The sequence below is a fragment of the Procambarus clarkii genome, chromosome 67, assembly GCF_040958095.1.
Source record: "Procambarus clarkii isolate CNS0578487 chromosome 67, FALCON_Pclarkii_2.0, whole genome shotgun sequence".
Taxonomy (NCBI): Eukaryota; Metazoa; Arthropoda; class Malacostraca; order Decapoda; family Cambaridae; genus Procambarus; species Procambarus clarkii.
In genome coordinates, this window is record NC_091216.1 from 22,948,128 (window position 1) to 22,975,833 (window position 27,706).

Consider the following 27,706-nt stretch of genomic DNA (forward strand, 5'->3'; position numbering starts at 1 on the left):
GTCATCTTATATGGACCTATTTTTTCCACTGGCCTTTAGTTTTCATTATCAAAAGACATATATATATATATACAGTATACTGTACAGTGTTTGATTTTAGCCTACTGTGGTTTTTGGGAGAAAATAAAAGAAATAACTTAATCCACAACTTTATTAAATAAGATCGGGGTGAAAACAGCACTATCATATCCTCCAAAACTTGCACCATCAACACACTGCTGAACCCTTTCTTATAATCTAACATTTTATTGTTTTGCATTCTATTCTCACAAGATTTACAGTCAAGACACTTAAAAATTTTGTTATAAATCAGAACAAAGAAGCATCCTTTGTGCCCAAACATATTTATCACACAGGTTATAGCACCACAAATTATAATTTAGGGCAGCACAGAATTCACAACCCATCTCTGCTCCAAGACCCTTGATAGTTAAGGCCAGTCTTCACAAACCACTCACCCTTTTCTTCACTGCCCTTGGCCAAGGGCAAAATTCATGACCCATTAGTGGCCCACTCACTCTAATTGACTCCAGGACCCTCGATTGCCAAGGGCAGTAATCACAAGACTGCTAAAACAAGCTGGTGGCTAGATTCTCATTTTAATGGTTATATTGGTTAATTTCAAAATTAAAAAGTTAAATTGCAATTCCATCGAGCATTTAAACTCAAAACTCTGGAAACAGAGAACAGTTAATGTTACTCAGTTGGATTCAAAGTACACCACAACCACACTATGCAACTTCATTCATTATTTACACAAATTAAATATTTCTCAGGTCAGTTTATTATTAAAACAATATAGGATTTTTATCATTTTTTTTATGCCTAATATAGCCTAATAAGTTGCAACTACCTCCCCAAGGCACACTATAGACTGTGAACAGGTTCAAGAGCATACAGAACTTTAATTTATTCAACATTTAGCCGATGCAGCAGCTCCAGAAATAAGTACTGTATATAGTTTTGTCAAGATGCAACCCACAACAGTTACCTAATGCCCTGGTTCACCTATTTACTGCTAGGTGGACAGATGGTAATCTTAGAAAGACTGACCTTGAAACAAGTCACCAAGGGCACTGGTGACGTGTACTGAGTTAGATTACTAGTACTTGTTCTGACAAAGAGTACTGCAGCTCAGGAAGCAAGAGTAGCATGTAGAAGACGCAGACTGGGGTGCATCACAGGGAGTGATACACCCCGGCTGCACAACCAAGCATCCATCACCAAAAGACCTATGAAAAGAAAGGAACTCTTACTCAAAAAGGACAAAAGGACTTTTGTCGTGGTCTCCAAAACAAAACTAATAAAAGCCCCCTTGTGGTCAATTGGTCAATGTTCACAAACATGACTACTAGACGCAAGAGCCAACAAAAAAGCAGCCTTAAAATAAAAAGAATCCTCAACCAAACAACTTGCTCAACTGCTTGTCGGCATTAACAATGTTTGGGAACAATTGTCACTCGCTTGTTGCTGTCTACCAGCACACTGCTGGCTGGTATCATACAAGACCCTACTTTAAAACCATTCCTTGTTATTCTTGAAAATCTACACCAACAAAACTTTTAATAAATTGAGATCCCTGCTCTGCACCTGGCACTTTCTTTACAACATACTGCAACTATATCAATGTACACAAAGTCTCTCAGTGTCCAAGATAATGCAATGGCTTGGTTGCAATGATTAAAACTTAGAAACTGTCATAAATTACACAGAATTAATCTAAAATTAATATACTGTACAGAGTACAGAATCTATATGTTCCAAAGTGCCTGAATTACGATAAAATAACCCATCCTCAGACCAAGTTCATTCTATCCAGCAGTTGACCCCAAAGACGCATTCATCAATTTTTCAATGCTGTTCATTTAAAACAGAACTTTTCTCAAATATAAATTAATATTATATATTAGCATATTGTGCATATTTAGGCACTGGTTAGGTTAGGTGCTAAGGTTTTGTTGCCGATTACTGTATTTGTACAGTATTTGTAGTACGCGGGTAAAGCATTTACAGCATTGTGCTTCAAACAAAAGTTGTCAGCAAAGCACTTACTCCGGAAGTGTTCTGACGTCATCAGTTCCGAGTCATGCGTAAACTGTTTCTCATTCATAAATGGGTTTTGGCGGGTGAAATGAACTTTGGGTTTTTGTTTAGAGGACGGGCTGGATAAAATAGTTCAAACAAATAATTAAAACTTGTGGTTGTGTATTTAACAAGCTCTATTAAAATATTAATCTTAAATCATCATCTTCAAGTTATAAAGTAAATATAAACACAGCAATGAATGTTGTTATGAACCCAAATGTTAAAAATTTAATACTCTATATAATTTATGTATATTCCAGGCCTTTCAATTAAATACATTTTACAATGGAATTCTTGTCTATCTATTCTTGTCTATCTATCTTCATTTGGGTCTTAATTTAGCATTTGGATACGTATATGAACTACCCATGTACACATTATAATCCTTATAAACACTTACTCATATACAGTAACACACACACACACTTAAGCAAAACATGTAAAATACTTATTATTTTCTTGATCTCAAATTAATAAAGGATTTACTGTATAAAAAAAATTCCAGCAATATTTATGTTATAAATTTTCACAGGAACTGTGAACAAGGCTGACTTTTCATCTAAATGGAAGGCATCAATGGGACTTTCTAGATATTAGTCCCAATGATGTCTTAAAAAATAAAAAAAGTATTGGTATGCACATAATTATAATGAAAGTTCGGCTCAAAGGCCAAGCACTGATACTGGGCGTCAATCATTCTGCGGACAAAAGTTTGGTTTTCCATGTTTCCAATTCAGGTGAGAATTTACACCACATTAACATATAAAAATAATTACAGTATTTTGCTATACTGGAGTCACTATTCCCTTTCACATTACTGTGCAGGAACATTAATCACAAATTCTTAATTTCCAACCCATATGAAAGGACCATATCTCAAACTAATTTCTCATATTATAAACTTTTTTTTCCTAATATTGTAATTTATTTACCTACTTGGTTCAGCAGCCTTTCAACATGTGGCACTTCACCTGTATGACACACTCCTCCATATAATATTAATGAGAAACTATTTTAAAACGTAAATAAAATAAATTTTTGTGAGGTTGATACACCTCAGTATCACTCGACCATACTTTATTTTTATCTTTCAATCTGTCTATATAGATATATTTTACAGATATAACTTATGGTTGGTGTTAAATTATCACTATAACAATGAAAATGATCTTTACTAACATTTGGCCAAAATGGGCTAATAACTAGTAATACTACAAACTACAGCTTGCTGGCTAATGCCACCCTTTATTCCTGGCTCACAATCATAGAATCCGGATTAATAAATACGTGATATTTGATCATTTTGCGGGTAAAATTGTAATGTGACAAAGAAAATCAGCATTACCACATCTCCCTCCCCAACGTTAAACCTATAATAATAACGATACTTTCATGTGAGAAACTTCTTAAATCTTTACTATGCAATGCTGTGCACTTAACTTTTATGATATTCTGTATGTGAGAAATCATTATTTACATGATAATTTTTTAATTCTGTATTGTCTTATATGATAATATAAATAGCAATCTAATACATTTAATTCCCGACAAAACAAGTGAATTAAGAAGCAAGATTGAAATTCTACAATAGTTCCTTTATTCCATTACTAAGGAAATTTATTGTGCCAGTGTAATCCTTTCCTCCACTTCTAAATGTCAATAACTGGCAAGTATTACTAATTCAACTAACTGCCTTCAGACCATGAAACACAATATAAAATGACACTGAGGTAGTTCCAGCTTTAGCAATCATGTTATGATAACTGTCTCCAAGCTAATATACAGTACTATATACATGTCACAAGCTACTCTAAGACCATTACACAATAACCAACACTGACCCTATCAAAGTGCACACCACTCAAATTATAATTTTGAGTTTGTAATTGAACCAGTGTAATACTCGTGGCAGCATCTAATTACCTTGGGAATAAATTACCTCAGGAATAATTTATACTACAATTACTTGTGGCATAAATTATCACAATTACCTCTAGTACGAATATAAGTGATCATAATTTGTTACCATTGCAGTTTTTTCAGATGATGACCAATTCTCTTAATTCAGTGCCTCTATATTTCAAATTCAGTTCACTGACATTACAGTACATGATGTACCTCTTTGGAATTATATATAAAAATTATATAATGCATCCATGATAAAAACATCAACTTATTTTAGTGCATGGCTTTATCACTCACAGTGCAGTGCTCAGTGTATCTGATACAGATTAAAAAAGTATTACTATAATGCCTTATTCCAAGTCTAAAATGTACTGTACTAAACTTGAACTGCAACTTACTCGAGTCAATGCTGAAAATTCTTAAAAGAATAATGACAAGCATACAAACTTCACATGATGCCATGCACAACTTAATCTTATGCAAATCTGCAGTCCTTTGCTGCTGGTGTGACGTAACTCATTTTAACTATGAATCATTATTTGAATGAAACCTTTTGGCTGTATGCCATCAACTTTAGATACTACGTTCATTGTATGCCAGATGTATTTTATTTATGTTTTTAAAATAAGGATTCTGGTGCTTTCAAAACATTATTGTTTTGTTACTTGCTTCATAAAAACTAGTGTTTCATCTTTCAAAAAAATAATTGTGAAGACAAAGTAGAGGCTCTCCAAACATAATTTTACATTTTGTTCTGAAAGCACCAGTGACATGATAACTCCCATAACATGCTGCTTATATTTCTTCTGGGGGTCATTCAATGTGAATTTCCCAAACCCAGACACTCCTAAATACGCAAGTGCTCATGCAGCACTCAAAGCAAGTCAACATTTTTTACCTTCCTATATACAATGATTACCTATTCTCACCTGTGTCCTACAATGATAACTGCACAGCTGAGAAGTGATTAATACTTCACAATCCTACTTTTATCTAAATAGTTTTAATCAAAAGGGCATTTCTTAGGTAGAGGAATGGTATAAAAAGATACCACTTACGTTGTGTGGCCAACACAACACTGTGTACTGTACTGGTAAGTACACAAACAAGTTATGCAGGATTTGTTACATACAAATATACATTTAATGTTTTTGAGTAATAATTATATAAACCATCATGACAGTTGTTAGATGACAAAATTGTAACACATTACCCTGTGGAAATGCCCAAGTTACACTAGTGACTACATATGCCAGCAAATTCACATAAAGACAACCCAAAGACAAATACTGTACACATTTTTAAATGAATTAGTAATGCAGAATTATCAAACCACTTGGAATATAGGATAAATGCACTAATAAAAACATGGGGCCAGCTCTATATACTGTAGTAGTGTTCAATATTACAATTAAATGTTAACACTTTCGCCCGGGCATGACGCAGCATTGCGTCATCCGTTTACTGTCGGTAATACTGGGGATGACGCAGCATTCACTTTAAATAATCGCCAAAAATCAGGTTTTTATCCGATTTTTTTGGGACTGGTTTTAAAATGTGCGCCGATGTCTTCCCATTTTCTTTGTTGAGCCTCGTGGCCCTCAGGTGGCTTGGCACACGCCGTGGGCCCATTGTTTTCGCTCCACTGTTGTGATCAATGTCGCCTCCCCTCGCATCTCAAACGTGTGAACATTTCGGCTATTTTCCGTGGCTATATTTCTTACTGCGGCTTTAGAAACTATCTATGCTTACTCCACGATGGATAGTGATCATGAACAAGGCCCTTCCAGGAAGAAAATTGCGAAAGAAAGGCTTGAAAAGGGAGGGAATTGGGAGTGTAGCTGGAAGGCATCTGAGCGCTCACTCGCGGCTAACGCGTGGCCCGTCTTCAACTCGTCGGCGGTTGGAGCGTGACCAGGTTTTTTATTTTATATGCTAATGTTCCTCTAGAGAATTCTATTGCGAACCCATTGAGACCAAAATGAAAGACCTAGGACAAAAATTGAGGTGAAAATAGTGAAAACATTTTATCGCGTTTGCGCGCTCCTGGGTAACTCGTTCGCACTTTGTTTGCTGCGGGTAATTACCCGGGCTTTTGGAGTTTATATGCATTTAGTGCTGTAGAGAATTCTATTGCGAACACAATGATACCAAATTTAATCTCGTAGGACGAGAATTAAGGTGACAAAGTTGAAGAGAGTATACACTTTTCAGAATTTACGCACGCTCCCATGACACCCTGGGTCCCATATCGCACAGTTGAGGGGTGGCGCGCGGGGTACGCCAAAGTGTTAAACAAGAAATGAAAATCTCTCGACCAGTCCAGCTCCAAAACGTGTGTGCTTTTTTTCCATTCGGTATGTACAGTAAAATGGTTAAACATGAGACGAAGGGAGAGAGGAGAGATGTTCAGATGAATAAAGAAATAACTCAAGGATGTGAGAAATTTTACCGAAGGCATCTCAAATTAATCACATAGATCAGGTACCAATATTATAAATAATGCATCACTGAATGCTGCATTACAATCTGTTTTTTCTAGAGTATGCCAACAAGCTTAACAGCTTTATCAATAAATGCTGTACATTCTTGTGGCAAGATCAAATATGTGCCTCTTTCAATTTCACTAAGATTACAATAAGTGCACTACAAAATCTAGGAAGATAGTAGAGTATAAATCCACATTTCTAATTAGTAAAGGTATATTCTACACTACAATTATGGTGCTAATGAATTCATACACAACAAAATTCAAATATTAAAACAAACTATATTTAAAAAAAAAAAAAAGTCACATTCTAATGGTGTATTAATGCAACCACTGCCAAGTGTACCTGGTTGTTTTGAGGGTGTGTGCATATCATACAATCCCAAGTATCAAATCATATCACTAACCATTATTTGAGAGTTGGGATGTACCATGTTCCACATACCACACCTCACAAACAGCTGGAGCTTACAGCAGTAGCACCGGGTACCACCATACTGCCACATCACGTCAGCTGTAACGCACACCAACAACAACTCATGTTCATTAATTTTGTTTTTGATTTCTCCATGAATATATTGTAGCGACATTTGGTCCTGGAACTCTTCGTGATATTGTACATAATTCCATAAGGGAGTGTAAGAGGCCAAACTGTCAGTGAAAAAATGGTCAAAAAGAGATAAAAGCAGCAGGTGTCTATGAACATGCTGGTTCCCTCTAAAATCCAAAAATTACTTTACTAGAAAAAATCTTACTCCATATAAAATTTATATGCCACAAATATTTACATTTCTGATGTTACTATAAGATGGAAGAATGATTTGCAGACATTTATATCAAACAAAATGAATGCCAAAACCTACCTGTAAAAATGAAGAATTATGTAAACATTTATTGCAAATAAAATGACATAATGCCCTATAAATGTACATTTAAAGCACACAGTACAATACTGGTATACATAATATAAATTAATCAAATAATACACTTTTTATACCAAGAATAAATATTACCGCACCTTTATATATAAAAATAATTTTTTTCAATAAATTTTAGTCATACAACACTTGTTTCCAAAATTGACACAATGACTTCTTGTTGCAGTATGAATGCTGTTTTTCCTTCAAATCTCTCGATCTTAATATTTTCCATAAAAATGACACTTTCTTATCATATGATGGACTTAGCACAAATTTATGCATACAAATTAAAATGTACGGAAATCCATCTTTTTGTCAATGTGAAATAATAGTGAACATTTTTTGAAAAGCTGGAGGGTTGTACTCTCCATTCCTTGGTGTGTATATTAGTCACTTTCAAAAATGACCTGAACATATTATAATGATTTCCTTTTTCTACAACATTACACAGTAGGTCAATTAATTGTGCACATTTACAACAGCACAACTGATCTATATTGCTGTAGAAAAAAGGTAGTGTATTCGGGTAATTATAAAAGGATTTAAATAACTGAATTATGTCAGTACAATATGGTTTTATGTTTGAGGTGTATGAACCAAGTGATGCCTAACACTTGCAACATTGTTTAATAAACATCTTGCAACTACTCAAAACTTTTTGATGTAATTTTATATATGTAACTTTTTGTTACATATATATCAATGTTATAAGGATATAAATAGTATCACAAATGTGTATAAACGGATCACTTTGGATAAGAAAATGGTCAATACCCCGGGAATGCCAAAGTAGCCCTTAGTGGCTATGGTCATACCGGCTTATGCAGAAAAAAAAAAAAAATCAAAAAACTTATTTTTCGGTATTGAATTATTAATCTATATGCAAAATTTAAGAAAAACACAAAAATAAGTGAATATTTATAGTTTGACTGGGTGGAGGCACTCTGAAGGCTGTGCCTGGCACTTGTCAACGTCTGGTGCTTGACTTTTGTTGACGCTTCACGTTTTATCCTCCGATGTTTCACCGATTGTTTCATCGCTCGTTTTTCATTTATTTATATCCACAGAGCTATTATATCCATGTTTGCATTATACATGTAAAACCCAGACAATAATTGTTTAAATTGTCATATGACAACGACCACATTCCTCTAGTAACATTCATGACGATAACTGCATTTGTACCATGAAATGGTAGCAGGATTTTTATCATGGGTCAAGCTAAACTCCATTACATACACATAGACCCACATGTCCATAATTTGCATCATACATGTAAAACCCAGACAATAATTTTGTAAATCTTCATATGATAACCGTGAATCAACAACTGACGATAACTGATGTCTAAGGGTTAAAACACCTTAGAAGAAAATTTGAGGTCTTTACAGGAACAATGCAGAACATTACAAACTAGTAATATATTATTAAATATTCATAAAAAATATCCATAATTTTACCACACTATTGCACTATTGTATTGTATCTCAAAATGGCAACTAAATTTTAATATGAAAGTTATGCACAGGATGATTAATATAACAAATTTGCAAAATTATATACCAATTATTAAAAGCAGTATAGTAAATCTTTGTATCAATGGTTTTTTCCTCTTACTGGGTTACCTCCCACCTTTACAAAAAACAAAAACAAACAAAAATAATAGATCCCTCAAGTGTTACAAAATGTCTGTGTGTACCTGGTATGGATTTAAATATGTCTGAATTTCTAACAATTTCTAAAAAATTTGTATCACATTTGAAATAAATCAACATTTACCTCTATATTCGGCACTTTGAAGTTATTTTGTACAACAGCTTATAAAGCAAAAACACACTGAATTGACAGACAATGTTCAAATACACAGACCTTGATGTACGTAATAGTCAAGCTGCACACCCACATGTTGCAAAAATCAGTTAAAGGACAAATATTGTGAAAGTCAATATATACAGGAAGCCCTGAAAATCTTCCAAAGTGCCTAAATGCTGTCATTATTAATCTTCTTTGTTCATCAGCCATCAAGAAACTTGCACAAAAAAAAATGTTTCTTCAAGAGGTATGTACATTAGGTAACATTCATATTTTAAAATATTCTGAAGCAAGTTATTCCTTAGTTATTTCAGTGTTTATAAAGTGAAACTAAACAAGTGACCATTTAAGATGGGATATTACTATTTATACCATACATAACCTTCATAAATAATTTAATTTCATTAATTCATCTGTCACTTAGGGATCCCTTGCTTGCTAAACAAGGACACCATTTATTTACAATTCTGGAAATTGAACTAAATTTTCACTTTGCAAGTAAGGTACTGTAAGTCTAATCAAGTGAGCTCATGATTTGGCTGTGTAGACCAAAGCTTTGACAAGACAACTTGGGCTAATCTGACACTTGCATATTACCACTCGAGTAATTAGCTAACACTTCTAAGGATACCAAGTCAAACAAGTAAGCTTAATTAGGAAATTTTTAAAATTGGTTTATTTACAGACATTTTTTGCAACTTTAAATGTTACAGTTTAAATGTTATCATATCTAAAAGGCTATATGAATATACTGTACAATATTAATGATATTTAGTGTTTTAACTAATTAATAATTTTCTTAATATTTAAAATGTGTTTTCATATGTGAAGATCAAGACACTTGCCTGTTAAATCTTCAGAGGAAATGGACACACAACTGGTGCCCCAATTTTTAAACTTGCATACTAATTTCAGAGTTACCAATAAAAATATTTGAGGAATGTTCAAATTTTACTTTCAAAACCATTAAACCCCAACAGCAATTTAGATTGTGTTTAGTGATTAAAACTAAATGTAAATAAGAGATGTGGGGAAATTACTTCCATAAGACTGACAATGAAAAGGTCTAAAGTAAAAAGCTGCATATACAAACTGACTGAGCAGCCGTGAGAAAAGTAAAAATTAGTTAAAGTAATTAAAAATACTTTCATCACCAACATATGCAATGGTCACTATGTACACAACTATCATTCTTCTGTGATGTAATATATTAAAAGTTCATCCACACAACTTCCCTCCCTCTCCCTCAACACATACATTATGACTGACAAGAAGCTGTACTCTTTTTTTTTCTACTTATCTAAGACGCAAAAAATTAACTATAGACATTTTTGGAATCCAATTGTTATGGCAAGAGTCGCAGTTCATCCCAGTGGTTGCGCTCTGTGTGCAAATCTATTGAGTGTAAGGTTACAGATGATCAACCCTGGAAGCAGAGTAAACCATAACAGCATAAAATATAACATCAAACGTGTTCAAGTTTAGTGGTTAAAATTATAGGTTACATAATACTGTACTATATTTTTTTCTTTAAATAACAATATACTATAAAAGGTATTAATTTTTTAGCCTCTGCAAAGCTTGAAAAAAAACTCTGGGTCACCAAAAAAATTATCTTCATAGTAAATGAACCACTGCATTGCATTCTGACTAGCTTCACATACAGTACTTCAAACTTCAAGTTCAACAGAAAACTAACCATAATTTATATCTTATCTATGTATTCACTGAATATGATAGTGTATAGGAAGAATTACTATATATTTGCAACTACCTATCCTCATGTCAGAGCATTGAACCACTCCTAGAGTCAAACTTCTCACACACTACATAACTTACAACAGGAATGATCATAAACTTCACACATTACTCTCTATATACCCTCAAATGTTACTATCAAATTTAGAGCTTCAATCATTTATAATAATAATAACAACAATAAAGACCCCAAGCCCAAGATAGCCACCTTTTCCAGGTTTCATGATGACCAAAAGTTTAACGGCTTATTTATTGCTCAGGTGACTAGAATAACTTTTGTAATTTTCTTCAGGCAAGAACGAAATATTTATTTCCAAAATGATATGACAAGCAATAGAATCGTCATTAGCTTTATAGTCTGGGTGCAAGCTATATCCAGACAGCTCCCCAATGACAGCACCATGCTGTCGGAGCATACGATCACATGGCCAGTGACCTGCTTTATTCTTGTGTTCATTCTCTTCTAGAATGAAGTGCAAATACTTACTGAAAACCATTTACAATATTTATACTATATAGTGACTCATGTTTTATATAATTTGTGTACTTGCTTTACAAATAATATACTGTGTATCCTTTACGCAAAATTTTGAGGTTCGTTATACTGTATTGTATTTGGTTAAACTGTACTAGTGGTCTTAGCCAAATGAAATCGGCTCCTATAACCAGTTGTAATATTAGCGAGTGTCTTACATAAAATCCTCTTTATTTCACAATGAATAGACCCCAGTACAGTAATAGCATGAATTTACCTGGGTTACCAAAACCTGATAATGGAACAACTCTTTATAATAAAAAGGCCCACCATGTGTGATTGTTAAAAATTATTTTTTATAAATTTTATAAAACATATTTGCAATAAATATGAAGATCACACTATACTGCACGAGCCACTTTTAATATTTGGGACACTTGGTCAATCTCCCTTTATTGGACTGATGTCAACACGACCCTCGGCCTTCGCCTTCATGTACGCAGCAAATGCAGCCTTCTCCTTTTTCTCCTTTTTCTTGTTTCGCACTTCATACTCCAACCTGTAAAACACTGTAAACCTCAGACCAACATGTCTTAATTTTTGTTACAATTTATTTAATAACTTGAATATTTGTATTGCAAGCCAATAGCCTAATAATTTAAACAAAAGCATCACATTTAATTTCAATTTTAAAATTATTTTTTTTTTCCTAAAACCAAAAATATACAATGACTCATGAATGAGAAGCAAGAGATTTATTAGTATAGCATCCTGGAGTTTGATAGATGCTTGTGTTAAGGAAAACTGGATGGGAATCACTGAAATAGCCTTGCTTCCATATTCCAAGATACTAGAAATAAAAAAAAAAACACTGAACTTTTTCCATTAGCCCCATTACCCAGCAGATACAATGCTTAATTAACCAATCTCCAATTAAATACAGTGTACCTGCTGGGCCCTATGACTCACTGGGCTTATCGAAATAAGTTTAAATAAGAAAACTGTGTTTAAGTCTCTATTGTCGTGCATAAGGAGTCATGGATAAAATGTGCACTGTACGACAAGTTGCTTGGTATGGAGTACAAGGCAGCTTGCTGGTACGATAAGATGACAAACTGAAGAAAGTAACAATGCTTTATTTTGAAATTTATGAATTTACTGAAGCTTAACGTATCTAATTAAAAATATATATATACATTTCAGTCATTTCATATACTGTACAGTACTTCTAAAAATAGTTATCATGAGGTTATCTTAGAGATTATTTCGGGGCTTTAGTGTCCCCGCGGCCCAGTCCTCGACCAGGCCTCCACCCCCAGGAAGCAGCCCGTGACAGCTGACTAACATCCAGGTACCTATTTTACTGCTAGGTAACAGGGGGCATAGGGTGAAAGAAACTCTGCCCATTGTTTCTTGCCGGCACCCGGGACCACAGGATCACAAGTCCAGTGTGCTGTCCGCTCAACCGACCGGCTCCCGGTCGGCCAGTTACTTTCTTCAGATTGTTTTTGAGTCATTGTTGCAAATGTACCACTATGGAGTGTGTGTTGGACAGTAGTAGTAAGGCACCTAGTTATTTTTGCTGCCAAACCTAAAGTACAGTAATTTGATTTTTCTTTGTCAATTTAATGTAATTTACACATGTTTTTTTCATTAAGTTTATAAGAATAACAAAAAAATTCTAGAAACTGTACAGTACTTTGTTTCTAATTTTGTATTTTCGGGAGAGATCAGTAACTATTGGGAAAAATCTCCCATTCTGATCATACCACAGCCAAACTATATAGCACCTAGAATGTTGTGCTTTTTTCCCCAGAGCATGCCACCATTTTTATACGAGTTCACAAGAAACAATTTGTAAATTTGTCAACAATCCTGATTAGGGAAGGACTACCATAATTCACATAGAAAGGGTTAAAAGTAGTGGCGAAGCACCCACCATATTTTTTCGCATGGTCCTGGAAAGAAAGTGTAGAAAAACGAGAGCCAAGATAAGGTAAACGACGTTCGTTTATGTCTCGCATGTGTTCAATAGTGCTATATGCGTCTCACCAATGTTCAATAGCACTATACATGTCTTACCCATTTTCAAGAGTGCTATACATGTCTCACCCATGTTCAATAGCGCTGTACACATCTCACCCATGTTTAATAGTGCTATACATGTCTCACCTGTGTTCAATGATCCTCTCAACAATCCTCTGGGTAGTCATGTCATTTCCAGAATCCAGCAATTTAAATTTGTTCCTGTTCTTGGGCTCGATATATGGGTCTGACCCGTCAGCATCTGGCATAATCTCCGACATGCCATGACATACCAAGTCTACTTTCAATTGGTCCATCAAATCACACGTCACTGAATATGGGGCACCGATCACAACTTCACTCACATACTGAAATGGTAAACATCTGTTAGCATAAAGTGTAAATTGCAGTATATGACAATATAAGTATATCAAGTACTGTATCAATAATATTATATAATAATCTAAAATATTAATAGTTAAATTAGCCAGATTACAAAAAAAAAAAAAAACCTGGTTTACTGATTTTGTATTCAAAGATTCATTAATAATAGAATAACCAGTATGTCCTTTTATAAATACTGTTAGTCAAGAGCTGTATTCTACTTCAGCTCATACATGGGGCCCTTGAAATTCATTTTTGTCGTGGGGTGGTGTTTATAAAGCTACAGGGTGAGGCTGGAATCATCTGTGGGCCAGACCTTTCACTGTATTTACTTCTTGGGAAAAGGTGTCCCAAATCCCTTTCAAAACTTCCTCATACATACATCACTTACACCATTGCATTTTGTCTATTTTAACGGGAAGAACAAAATGCACAACTTCACTATTGTTCTGTGTAAATGCTCTATCTTAATAATTTATGCAACTGTACCTATTACAAATTTACCATATAAGGTTTAAAGTATTCATTTTAATCTCTCAAGCATTAACTCATTACCAAAATTTTATTCACATGCTCTAGTTTAATAAATTATTCCAAGTATTTTTACAGTATTTTTCAGGCAAGAAGTCTTTTAACATAATACCGTACTTTAATTACTTTAGCTTGGAATGTTAATTAATTTAGAATTACCCACACGCAAAGATCAAGGACAATGACACCTCACACTTCAATACCTATTTCTAAACTTCAAATATATCTGCAGGCGATGAGTCACAATAACGTGGCTGAAGTATGTTGACCAGACCACACACTAGAAATTGAAGGAACGACGACGTTTCGGTCCGTCCTGGACCATTCTCAAGTCGATTGTCAATCGACTTGAGAATGGTCCAGGACGGACCGAAACGTCGTCGTTCCTTCAATTTCTAGTGTGTGGTCTGGTCTTCAAATATATCTGCTTTTCCATACTTTAGTTTGGAAAATTAGTTTGTGCATCACAATGCTATGCAAGTTTTAATCATCTAGTAACCAATCATGTGAAGCTAATAACTAGATAAAACTTATAAATTACTTACTTTGCAAGCCAAAACAGAAAGAACACGCTCATGCAGATTCATAATAGGATAATTGGCCCCTTTGTACCGATTAACGACTGGATCTGTATGGAGCCCCACAATCAAGAAGTCTCCTTCCTGTCTAGCTTTTTCTAAGAAGTCCAGATGTCCAACGTGAAACAGATCAAATGCTCCGGCTACATACACAATCTTGTCACCTGGCTATAAGGGAAAAATACTGTATGTTACATTTCCAATCATTAAAATATATATACTGTACAAGCTATCAAAATAAGTATAATTGTATGGCTGGCCTTAATCACCATAATTATTGCCATTTTAAAAATATAATTTATACAACACTGGCTATATAGCTATAATGAAAATTAGGTACTGTACTGGTATATAGTTAACGTTACTTACCTTTGGTGTAAGCCCCGAGGAAAACTGAATTATTTTTTGTGTTGTCGGTAGGAACTGTGTCACACCTGTCCATGGTGAACGAGCACTTGCATCAGTTCCCAAGCTATCTGAATGGCCGCGTTCCACAAGGTACTCTGCCTCTCCAACCTGCAATTTAACACAGACTTTTAAAAAAGCATAATCTCTGCTATTTTCTGCTGAATACTGACAAATTTGGGCATCTGCCATGTATAGGATATCTCCTGTCAGCTTAGTTATGTAATTCACTGGTTTTCCCTCAAGGCACTGGCATTTTAGCACCCAATTTGTTTTAATGTGTTTACATTCATGGCGACATACAAGTCATAAATACTCATTCTCCACGCAAGTAAAACAGAAACATGAAACACTTAGTGGGCCAGCCAGAGGCTTAGGACCCGTGCAGAAATATCCCTGGGGGGGGGGGGGGGAATCAATACCCATTAGCAGTGTCCTTTATAGTTTTCCTTAGTCTATTATGGTTTGTAAATTAATTTAAATGCTTCTGCACTGTTCCTTATACATTTCATTACATCTACAGTATACTGTTTCTACAGTAAATACCAACAACTGTACTGTCTTCTACCATTCTTCGATACTGTACTTTCATTTTTACCGACATCTATAGCAAAGGTTCAGTTTGTGCACCGTGTCACTTTAGCCAAATTGCATTGTGCTAGAATGTGTGTGTTGAATATTAGACACTTGTCATAATTCCAAAGTTTAGTGTGCCCGGTAATTGGAGAGGTTTCTAATTGCTTAAGAGTAAACATTAAGCATATTTGGAAGTTTGTTTCATCCTCTACTTCTGTTTTCCCCACTTCCACTACACAATCATTGCACTTATCACCTTACAATTTACTGTAATGTTTTCAGGGGAACCATGGCACACTACTTCCCTGGAAGATGCTACCCCCATCATGCCATGTTGTCGATGCAACCCTTACTTCTGGACACAAACCCAACCTTGCCCAACACATCCAGGGACTATAGCCACCAGTTATTGCAACAGGATCCTTGTTGAATTACATTTTTAAAGGAGTCTCTAGGTTGAAAGCCAACAAAACACTTTGCTATCAATATCACATGGAAACCTACAACAGCTTTGTGCTAGGAACATCGTAAAACTGTCGTACTTTGACCCTCTGCAACCCTCTAGCAGCTACTGTATATTAGGACCACATGTCAATACAGGATGAACTCTCCCCTGCCATAACCCCAGACCTCTGCACAACCAATGTGCATGCCCTTCAACATATCACAGCAAACATACCTTGCAGTTAAGAAAAGCCTCCAGCACCATGCCTGTATGCACTTCATCTGTATATGTGACAATGGTCCCATTGCTTAGTAGTTATGCACCGATATGCAACCTCCTGAAGTTCTACCACGGAAAGTGTGGCTGGCAGAACTACCCACCCTCCATACACGAATGGATGTCTAGCCTCCCACTATACAGGCTACTGGCCAGCAGTAGAGCATAACCTTAAATCCCTGGACTCTCCCTCGTTACATTCCCCCCACCCATGCTCATTCACCTATCTTGTCTGGAGATCTTGTCGTGATGCCATTATTCAGTGGCACCTTTCCGAGGAATCCTCATTTGCCTCGGCCATTTTAATTTGCCATTTTTCCCAGTACATTTCTTATACAGTATATGAATTTTGAATTTAGGATTATTTTGATTCTTTTGCCTGTCATTAAGCTACCAAGTTGTGGTCACAGTCAAATTTCTTTTGTTTTTTACCAAATTACATGTTATTTTGTTAACCTAGCTACATTACTTGTTAATTCATTTAAGCCTCTCATACTGCTTGCTGGCAAATGCACCTGCAATGTACACATGCTTCTACCTACCCTTATTACAACTAGCTTACAAATATTTTACACTATCTTGTACTAGTAATGCTACCCTCTTTCCTTCCTATGTTTAGATTTTATCAAACATAAGCAAATTTTAGTAAACATCTTCATACTTAAAATAATTTTAGCAAACACCTTAATTATTGTGTTATAATTTATACCTGTACACGTATACTTGCAAATCATATTGTTTCCATCATAAACAAAATCTCTTTCCTTAATGCAGACCCTGTAACAAAATGTGCGGTAATGATGGATGACTAATTGCCCTAAACCTTCACATATAAATGCATAGTACCTTACCTGCTGGTGTTGTCTGGTCATTAATAACATCCTTCCAACCAAATCAGTTGTACTGACTCCCTCTGTCCTCCTGCATTCCCTGTAGGTTTTAAGTAACATGATTTTTTCAAGACCATATCATTAATTATTTCAGAAATAACAAGAATAACACATTAAATGGAATTATCTTCAAACAATTTAAATTATCTACTCTGCTGTTTGAAAGTCCAACTCACTTGTATCTCTTGGCAGCCTTTACTATGTGGTAGGTGTCCACCCCATCGGCAGTCATAGTGATGTCGTCTGAGGAAAAAATAATAAGACGCTTTTAAATACTTTTAGTTCTTTCTTTTATTGTGTAAATCTTTTGCAATATTAAAGTATTTAAAAGTAAAATGATTAGTAGAAAATGTCAAGGGAAAAACTCCAAACATTATAACCCACACTACTATTGCTTCAATTACAAACTGCTCAAAAAAAAAAAAAAAAAAAAAAAAAAAAAAAAAAAAAAAAAAAAAACTACAAATACACATACAGTATAGGGATTTGTCTTTTTTTTTTTTTTGCGGGGCAATAATAACTGAGGAATTGCATAAAAGAAATTTAATTTTAGAATTTTACTCTATTTGATCTTGCAACCTTCATCAATATGTCTAAAACTATCCATGGTGAGATTTTGAAGGCAGATGCGTCCGCTGGGCCTCGGACGCCTCCGACGACAGTTTTGTTGTTTCGCAAGACGAGCGTTTCTCGTGACGAACTCGGTGCCGGAACAGATTAAATTCCTTAATCGATGCACCACTGTATTTTACTACATTTTAATTGTCATATGCAGTACAACATTGCAGCACAGTCCCTATCGTATGTTAAAAATGAGATACTTTGAAGTTTATAAGCCACCCATTAAAATGAGTGCAGTAGGGTTGACTAGGTGCCAATCCTTAATTGTACGCCTTTGTTCACCCAGCAGTGAATGGGTACCTGGTGGTTAAACAATTTGGTGGGTCAGTATTCCGGGGAAAACTAGGATCTGGGACCTGCCCAAAACTGCTATGTGTGCTAGTGGCTTTACAAGAATAACTTGTATATACAGGTACTGTATAAATAAGTGAAAAAAGTCAATGTTGGACTATAAAAATGTACTTGTCAAATAGACAAGTGTTAGAAAACTGTGCTCTAAATATCCAGCTATAATTGCAGGCCATTCAAATGAAACATGCCTGAACCTACACATCACCAGCAATTCCTCTTTGCAACAGAAAAGTAACAGCCTATCCATAGCTAAAAATCCACAATCTTTGCAACCAAGCATACCAGTCCTATCTAGACTGAACAAATCCTATAAGGGCCGTGATGAGGGTTCACGTTGGTGAAGAGAGGCATCACGTGAAAAAAAAACACGCCCAATCACTTCTGTCTCCCTGGGAAATTGAACTCGGGATCCTCGATTATGAGCAAGGACATGCACGGAAATAATGAGAGACAGGACAGGGGCAAGCAAAGTGTGCACCTCCACCCATTACCATTAACCCTTTCAATCACTATATGCAATTTCTCCTCCATTTGATTTGTTAACTATTTTTTCAGTCATGTGCACCGTGAAGAGATGACCATATGGACTTCATTTGAAATTCTTACCTCCATGTACACAGAAATCACAATTATACTTGTCCAAGGTTTCTATGGTGGTAACATAAGGGGCTCCTTCAATCACCTCATCCACCCATTTGATTGCTCGTACCATTTTATATCTGCGGGTGCAAATAAATCAATCAATTAGTCAGTACAATAATCAAAACCCCTGCAAAATAATTTTATGGCTCACAAGTAACAATGTATGATTGAGTAATTTCTACATTTAATTTTAAAACAAGTTTTGGTAAACACTTTCAATATGCTCAACAAAACTTATTTTCACGGAAAGACAAAAAGCAAAGATGAGTTTCAATACAAATGATCAATGATAACTTTACTAACAGTCAAAAAGATTGGCAAATGGTTGTCAATAAAGAAATACTGTATATCAATAAATAAAACTTGAGAATAGTGCATCTACAAAAAAAGTTGGCACAATGCTGAACCTCATTGAACATAACACGGCAAGTTAAAACCCAAAGAAAACCTAACTAGTAATAAAAGTACAAAGATTACCAAGATAGATATTAATAATTTAACAGATTAGGGGATATAATTACACTGATTACATATTCGGTATATGCACTTTCAATAAAGCTACAAATCAAATTATGACTAACATGCTAACATGTAAGATTAATGTTTGTACATAGAAAGTAATCACACCATGATGCATCAATGAGAAAATCCACTAAGAGCCGTGATGCGGGTGCCTGGGAACACCCAGTGCATAGGTTCAAGCTCTCCTCATGGATCCGACAGATTCTTATTAATGTTTGGATTATTATATTTTAAGGTAGTAATATTCCGAGATAAAAGTTAACGAGCATAAATACAAAAATTAAGAAATTAAATTATAAATATTTTCTAGTGATATCTAATGCTAATGAATGTAAACTGCAGTACAGGTACTGTACTTTGTTTCAGATTCTGTAGCTTTAGAGGTAAATATTAATATAGCACATTTACACTATTTAATATTGACAATAACAGTAAAACAATTTCATTAATTGGGATGATTAGTCGAATTATGCTGCATTAAGTAGCATAAATTCCTTACCATGTTCAAGCATGGAGACCACAGTATCTATAATACATTGTGGCTTGTGGTGCTTAATTTAGCCCCTGGTATGAGTTACATTGAACCTTTAAAAGAGGTGGTCAGGATTAATGTTTCTTAATTTGTTCAATGTTTTAAATGTATACGAGATCAGTCTTATCTGGTTTATGGAGGTGGTAGTCATTAGGCCTTCAACCTTTCCCCATCATAAAAGTTGATTTTGTTCTGGGATAATTTTTGTCTGCTCTGAACCTCATGACCTCTTGAAGGCAAGGTCTCCATACTTCATTACGAAATGAACAAATCCACAAGGGCCGTGAGAAGGATTCGAACCTGCGTCCGGGAGCATCCCAGACACTGCCTTAATCGACTGAGCTACGACAGGGTAAAAAGAGTTGAAACCGAAGTTCTACTGAACTTCGGTTTCAACTCTTAACCCTGTCATAGCTCAGTCGACTAAGGCAATGTCTGGGATGCTCACGGACGCAGGTTCGAATCCTCGTCACAGCCCTTGTAGATTTGTTCATTTGATGCATCACGTTAGTGTGATCTCTGTGTGTAATTCATTACCAAAGTTCAGATTAGAGTGCACCACAGCTGACCATAGTGTGCTAGGACAAATTCAGCCAAGGTGTGAAGTTTTCTAACTGTGAACAATGGTCGGCTCAGCCAAACAAATTGTACTACAGTGATACCTTCGTTTACAAATTTAATCCGTTCCCAGAGATGGTTCGTAACCCGAAACAAATTTTCCCACAAGAAATAATGTAAATTGAATTAATCCGTTCCACACTCCCAAAAATATTATCTTAAAAATACATTTTATACATAACACATACAAATATTTTGTACTATAATATGTACAAGTTATAGCTTACCTCTATTGATGCCCGAAATACTCTACTCTATCTGCCTAAATGATACTCTATCTGCCCGTAAACGCTTTGCGTAATAGTGGCTTTAGGCATTGTATGTACTAGCTCTATCTATAAATCCATCAACTTTTGTATCTTACCTTGTATGTATGTACCTTACCTCAATAAAAATTTATTTATTATTATTTATTTACGACTTGTTGACATATTGAAGACGGTGAGGAGGGAGGTGGTGTTAGTGTTTGGAAGGGGAGTCCCCTTCCATTATAACATCAGACAAGTGATGACCTCTCTTTGGTACTCTCTCTCCTATGTTTTGCCTGTGTACCACTAGGACCTGGGTGTGGCTCACTGTTTGTCTTACAAACCTTTTCATAGAGACCTGTTTTTCCTCTATGGTCATCCTCACGTGTTTTCTTAGGTTGAACCTAACCACTGACTTTCTTGGAATCCATGGCATGGTATATTATAATTACTTTTATGTTTAGGAAACAAAAAAGCTTTAAAACAATGAAATTCTTTACAAAGAATTCAAGCGCGATCATTACTACGTGGGAGACACTGTTAAACTGAGGCGCAGTCGCCCGTTCCACCAGGAACTACGCGTTCGGTCGACCCATACATGTACAGTATCAACAAACTTGCAAATTGAGGCAAAGTTCAAACCAAATAGAATTTTATGAAGAAATTGATCTAGTAACCCAAAAAAATCGCAAATAGGGGCATTCATAAGCCGAGGTTCCACTGCATGTGACTAAGGTGTTTTGGGGCATTATTCATCCTTCTGCCCTCATGTTTACAGGTAGATCCTTTAACTCTAAGTTTTGCCCTAGTATTATCAAGTCGCATCTTTTTTTAATTATAAAATACTGTAGCATGGTGTGTTAACTAAATATATACACAATAATAGTGACATTGAAAACTGTCAAATTGCCATAATTTCCTTACATCTGTTAGTAAGAGGTACAGTACTTGCCTATAGGGTAGTTAATCTAATTTCTTCAATTTCTAACACTAAGCATTTTACTGTACTGGAATTAAACTAATGATGGTTCTTTAATAGAAGTGTGCTGAAGTAAACACCATTTAGCATATAAGGAAAGGATATTGGCACTTTTACATACCTTTCCTTCTGGGTGAAGACAGGTGGCCCTTTGTGTCTGGTGATCTCCTCATCTGTGTGCACACCCACTATCAAGTAGTCTCCCATAGCCTTAGCCTGACGGAGTGCATTGGCATGCCCAAAGTGAACCATATCATAGCTGAACAGAAAGCATATCACATATTAGAAGGCATAATGATATATGCTAATACAAAAATACAAGACCTTATATATACATTTTCTTTGCATAATGATAGTGTACATTTACAGTGCACCTAAAATAAAATAAAAAACCCTAGGAATAATCAAGCCTATCTTTGACTTTAAGGAAAAGAAGGTAGCGATTCAACTGTATAAATCTCTGGTGTGCCCACACTTGGATTATTATATCTAAGCAGGAAACCTTATCTTCAACAGGACATGGCTCTTTTGAAGAAAGTACAGTATAACACCAGGCAACAAAAATCATTCCAGAACTAAGTAGACTCCCATACCAGGAATGGATGAGGGCAACACGGCTAACACTGCAAACCAGTCATGACAGGCAGATCTCATCAAATCTTTTAAAATACTGAACAATTTTGAAGATGTTAATCCATGACAATTTATTCAAAAGGTCAGATGAACCACAAATAAGGAGGAACAGTTTCAAGCTCCACAAGGTAGGATTTAAAACAGATCTTTCACCCACAAGGTTATAAACCCATGGAATTGCCTACCTTCCGAAGCCGTTAATACCTAAACTGTTAAATTTTAAAAGCCAGTTGGAAAAATTCATCAGGGCAAATGAGGGAACCTTTCACAAGCTGCTGGCTTCCTGTCCTTGTCAAGGCCATTAATGTTTTAGTGACCCCTCAGGTAAATTCAAGTGAAATCTAGATCAATCTGTCCCATACTTGATCTGGATTCTTGTGAAATCCTGTTTTCAGAACATTGCCATTTTGGCATAATTAACTAATTAATTTGTAAGTTTTCTTATAGAAAATTTGACAAAACATGCTTTGCATATATTTATATATTGTACACAAATAATACAAATTATTTTAAGTACAGATAAATAATAATATGCATGAAAACTATGCATAATATTTTCATTTACCATTACATAGTACAGGCTGGGAGTGTTAACACTAACGTAGCAAAGTGCAGTTAGCACTGTCATGCCATCTGTTAAACTCTAGCAATCTCTCACTGCAAAGAAACCTGCAAATGTGATACCAATAGGCCTGCCACTATTCTTCCAAGGGTTAGAAACTCCAAACATTAAGATTGGTAGTCTCAAACTACTACATAGGTCAAAGCCACTGTCTACTGGAAGAGTCAGGAAACTCTGGAAGAAATTTGAGGACTGGAATAATGAGCTAGAAGGGCACAAAATCTAGGCCTGAACCAGCCACATGGTAACCAGAAGAACCTGGCCAGGAAACATCTTCAGCCTTGCCACATGAAAACAAGTACAGTACTGTATGAGGAATACAGGGAAGCAGCAAAGACAAGGTCAGTGACCCCAGTCCAGGAGAAATGCAACCACCACAAAAGTCTGTAGACAGTCGATCATCTCGCAAAGCCTTAACAGATAAGAGGTCTCTTGGTATCGAGTAAATGGATACCCAATGATTATGTTCTCTGGGTGCATTATTAGATAAAAACAAACTAGACACCAAAGCCCTGATAACACAGTCCTTTACAATATGAGTCATAAAATGTTTAAATTTTTGTTTATTTTGTCCTGAGGGGCGAGTTTATTGGGCAGCACCTCTTATCCTGTGAGTGAACATACTGCCATAGCAGCATGTACAACACTCCCCAATAGGAAGAAAACCTGCTGGGTTGTTCATCTTAGTCACTTGTACCCAGATACAGCTGGGACTTTACTTCATAGCGTTTTTGCCCGAAATGCTATGCATGCTAGTGGCTTTACAAGAATAAGAATATAAAACATCAATGTTATGTACTCTCATAGAGCCACTGTACATTCTTATTATTATATATAGTGTGTATTTATGTAATATATATATAAAATAAATAAACTGTCAAGTGAAAACAGCTTATCAAACAAGAATAACATTCATCAACCCTTAATTACTTACTTTATCTTGTGGGGTGCAAAATGGGGGAACCTTTCAGAACAGTATCTACACAGTATTTGACAAATAGTATTTTTCTAACTCAAACAATGTGGGGTTTATTATTCTGCACATACAGTATTCCTAATGACTATTAGATGTTCACACACTCTGGTAATGGTCTAGGCAGTGTCAATCACTCTCACCACAGATTCTGCAACTCCTCTCAACTGTTGTTGCTATTTTGAATCTCTGTGGATATTTGTATCCAAGACAGATTCTTGCTATTACAGATTCTCTCTTGCGGCCACCTCCTCTTCGTCCATAATGATTGGGATTGCAAGCTGTAACCACATGGTACCAGCGTACAGATTCACCGATTTGTTGTTCTATCCTCCTTTCCTCAGTAACCTTGTCACGGTGATATTGCCTGATGATACCTCTTAATTTGTAGAAGAGTCTTGGGGTATGAAGTATGATGATTTTACAAGAATGTAAAATCATCAAATAAATATAAATACAGTAAATAAATTAATAAATAAATACGTAAGTATTCAATATGGTCTCCTTCAGCAGCCAGCACATCTGCTCGTTCATTTCCACAGATTTCAACACGGGAGGGGCTTCACAGAAATTTGACAACTCTTCCCCGATTGGTTAGTACTCTCACAGCTTTCTTGATCTTGGGAACTGTCGCAGGATTTTCTGCCCGATTTTTATGAGTTTTTATGACCCATTTATAACCCATTTTTTATGATCCATTTATGAGTCATATATAGGTCAACTCGCATATTTGCCTGAAATTACCTGAGGGCCTTCATATCTCGAATGGCCTCGACAAGAACAGAAAGTTGGTTTGTCAAAGGTCCCCCCGCCCCCATTTGTCTTGATATTATTAAGTTGGATTTTGAAATTGAGTTTTGGCATTTATGGCTGTGGTGGGTATGCAGTTCAATGGGTTTATAACTATGGGTGATAAAGCACCTCCTGTTTTGTCCTACATTGTGGCTTGAGCTTGAAACTGCCTACCTGACAAAGCTGTAAGTGCCAAAACTCTACTGAATTTAAAAAATCCAACTGGAAAAGATTAGGAGCAAATAAGGGGGGGGGGACCTTTGACATGCTGCTGGCTTCCTGTCCTCATCGAGGCCACTAATGTGTCAGTGGCACTAGAGTAAATTAAAATAAAACCATTGCTCCAGGTCTGTGTCACATTTGACCTTGTAAAGAAACTGTTTGGAATAATATCCTCCAAATTGTTCAGTACTGTATAATTAAAAGTTCTGACAAGATCAGCATTGTCATGTCTGGTTTGTGGCATTAGCCCTGTGGCCTTCAACCATTCCTGGTACGAGAGCCTACTTACTTCTGGAATTATTTTTGTTGCCTGGTTATGAACTTTCTCTAAAGAAGATGCGTCTTTCTGAAGATCAGGTCTTCAATGTTTGGCTACAATAATCCAAGTGGGAGCACACCAAAGGTTTATACAACTGAATAACTACCTTCTTTTCCTTGAAATCAAAGGTTTGTCTGACTATTCCTAGATAGTCTTTTTTTTTTTTTTTTACTTCCATTCCCACTTGTTGCACAACTTTCAGTGATTGGTGAATTCAGACTCCAAGGTCATTTTCATCATCACTCTGTTGCAAGATAATGTTACTGATTTGGTAGTTGTGACATGCATTGTTATGCCCCACATGCAAGCTCTTTAATTTTTCAATATTAAAAAGAATTTGCCAGGCTCCTGACTATTTTTTTTTTTGAGATATATACAAGAGTTGTTACATTCTTGTACATTCAAGAGTTGTACATTTGTAGTCGTGTAGATCTTTGCAAGGCCACATTTTCACTCACTTCCTACTTTACCCTAAATCTTAGCATCATGTGCAAATTTGATTATGTGGTTTTTAATATTCTCATGTCATCAAGGGCCACAGAATGGAACCCTTGCAGTTTCGCACTCACCAGATTTCTCCTTTCAAATTCATTTCTGTTTGGGATGACCCTTTGCTGCCCTGGTTTTAACCATCATTTCATCCATTCTAGTATTGTACCATTTACCCCATATGCATGCATGCTAGTCTTTCAGGTGGTACCTTATCAAAAGCTTTAGTGAAGTCCATGCATACTACATCCACTCCTTTGTCTAAATAGCTAATCATTTAAAAAAAATGCGAGCAGCAGATTTGTAAGGCAGAATATATTTTTAACAATTGTGTGTTGATTTTAGTTAAGATTGCTCACAGCGAGATGGTAAATGATTCTCTCCCTAGCAGTGTAATGACAGTGGTGGCCAGGTGCGTGCCTGTAGGGTGGCTATGCTAAGCAGAGGAGACTGGTGCATGTTGTGCAGCAGAGATCAGCAGAGATCTCTGGTGCATGTCGTGCAGCAGAGATCAGCAGAGATCTGCAGGGACCCCATTGATCTCTAGTAGCCACGCCTCTGTCCCTAACACTCGCCTCCCTACCCATCACTCGCATGCTCCTTCTGCCCACCATTTATATCACAGTTAATGGTGAACCAGAACAAAAGTTGGCATGACACCGGCATTCCGTTTATAAGGAATTGTACCCAGGTGGCCATGTGTGCGCGCCTGGGGGAGGCGGAAGCCGTGGCCGGCACGCGCGGCGGGACGAGGGCATGTCGTCTGCAGTGTGTGGTCATTAGTGGTCATTAGTGACACGAATTGCCACACTTATGGTTATATCGGCACTTGTTATCCTGACAACACCTGTGGCACCTGCTACGGCAGGTAGTACACCTGCTGAGGCACTTACTACACCTGCTGCGGCAGTAATAAAGGGTGTGGGCAGGACAACCCCCATGCAGTGGTTGTGACAATACCAGTGGTAGTACTAGTGGTAGTACCAATTGTAGTACCAGTTGTAGTACCAGTGGTAACACCAGTGGTAGCACTGACCCATATCCTGGCTAGACCTGCCTCACGTTACCACCACCTCACACACACACACACACACACGCACACGCCGGGGAGCCACATATCACACACAAATGTCCTTGTGTCCGAGGTAGAGAGCGGGCGAGGGGGGCCTCCACACTTACCATCCGTCGCCCCACACCCGCACCTGCCTCCTGAGGGTGTCGGCAGCGTCCATGGCGTGAGGGAGCACGGAGGGGAAGTGGGCCCGGACGGCGGTGCTGCACGAGAGAGACTGTGGGTGCTGCCGGGCTGCTGCTGACGCTGCACTCAATCACTCTCGCACACACACACACACACATATACACACACACATACACACACACGCACGCACGCTCAGCCACGCCCACTACCATTACACACACCACTCACGCATTACCACTACAATTAAACTTATTGGATCGCATACATGAGGTTAAATGTAGTATGAGGAGGGTGGAATTGGGGGTAGAAAGTGCGCGTGTGTGTGTGTGTGTGTGAGGGGGGTTGACACGCGAGGAGGTGCATGTGCGCTGCGCACCTCAGGGTGATGTTCC

The 27,706-nt window shown here is 36.5% G+C and overlaps 1 protein-coding gene across 3 annotated transcripts; it reads right to left on the reverse strand.

Moving 5' to 3' along the window:
• Positions 1 to 136: 136 nt before the first annotated feature.
• Positions 137 to 27,706, reverse strand: Pect (phosphoethanolamine cytidylyltransferase). Of its 3 annotated transcripts, none has more exons than XM_069310441.1 (9): positions 27,580 to 27,706; positions 22,188 to 22,325; positions 19,132 to 19,244; positions 17,730 to 17,796; positions 17,515 to 17,593; positions 15,331 to 15,477; positions 14,929 to 15,129; positions 13,616 to 13,836; positions 137 to 12,002 (listed from the first exon to the last, which is right to left on the reverse strand). In XM_069310441.1, exons 1-9 carry the CDS (start codon positions 27,675 to 27,677, stop codon positions 11,885 to 11,887), a joined length of 1,182 nt encoding a protein of 393 aa, XP_069166542.1. In that variant the 5' UTR covers positions 27,678 to 27,706; the 3' UTR covers positions 137 to 11,884. The 3 variants fall into 3 exon arrangements, with proteins under 3 accessions (XP_069166542.1, XP_045591112.1, XP_069166543.1); XM_045735156.2 differs by lacking the exon at positions 27,580 to 27,706 and adding an exon at positions 27,296 to 27,461; XM_069310442.1 differs by lacking the exon at positions 27,580 to 27,706 and adding an exon at positions 26,197 to 26,234.

Excerpts from the sequence above, each read along its gene's own strand:
- Pect (XM_069310441.1), bottom strand. The coding sequence starts at position 27,677 with ATGCACCTCCTCGCGTGTCAACCCCCCTCACACACACACACACACACG. Across the intron at positions 15,478-17,514 it reads TGACCAGACAACACCAGCAG|GTTGGAGAGGCAGAGTACCT; the intron begins GTAAGGTACTAT and ends GTTAAATTGCAG. Across the intron at positions 12,003-13,615 it reads GAGAGGATCATTGAACACAG|GTTGGAGTATGAAGTGCGAA; the intron begins GTGAGACATGTA and ends AGTGTTTTACAG.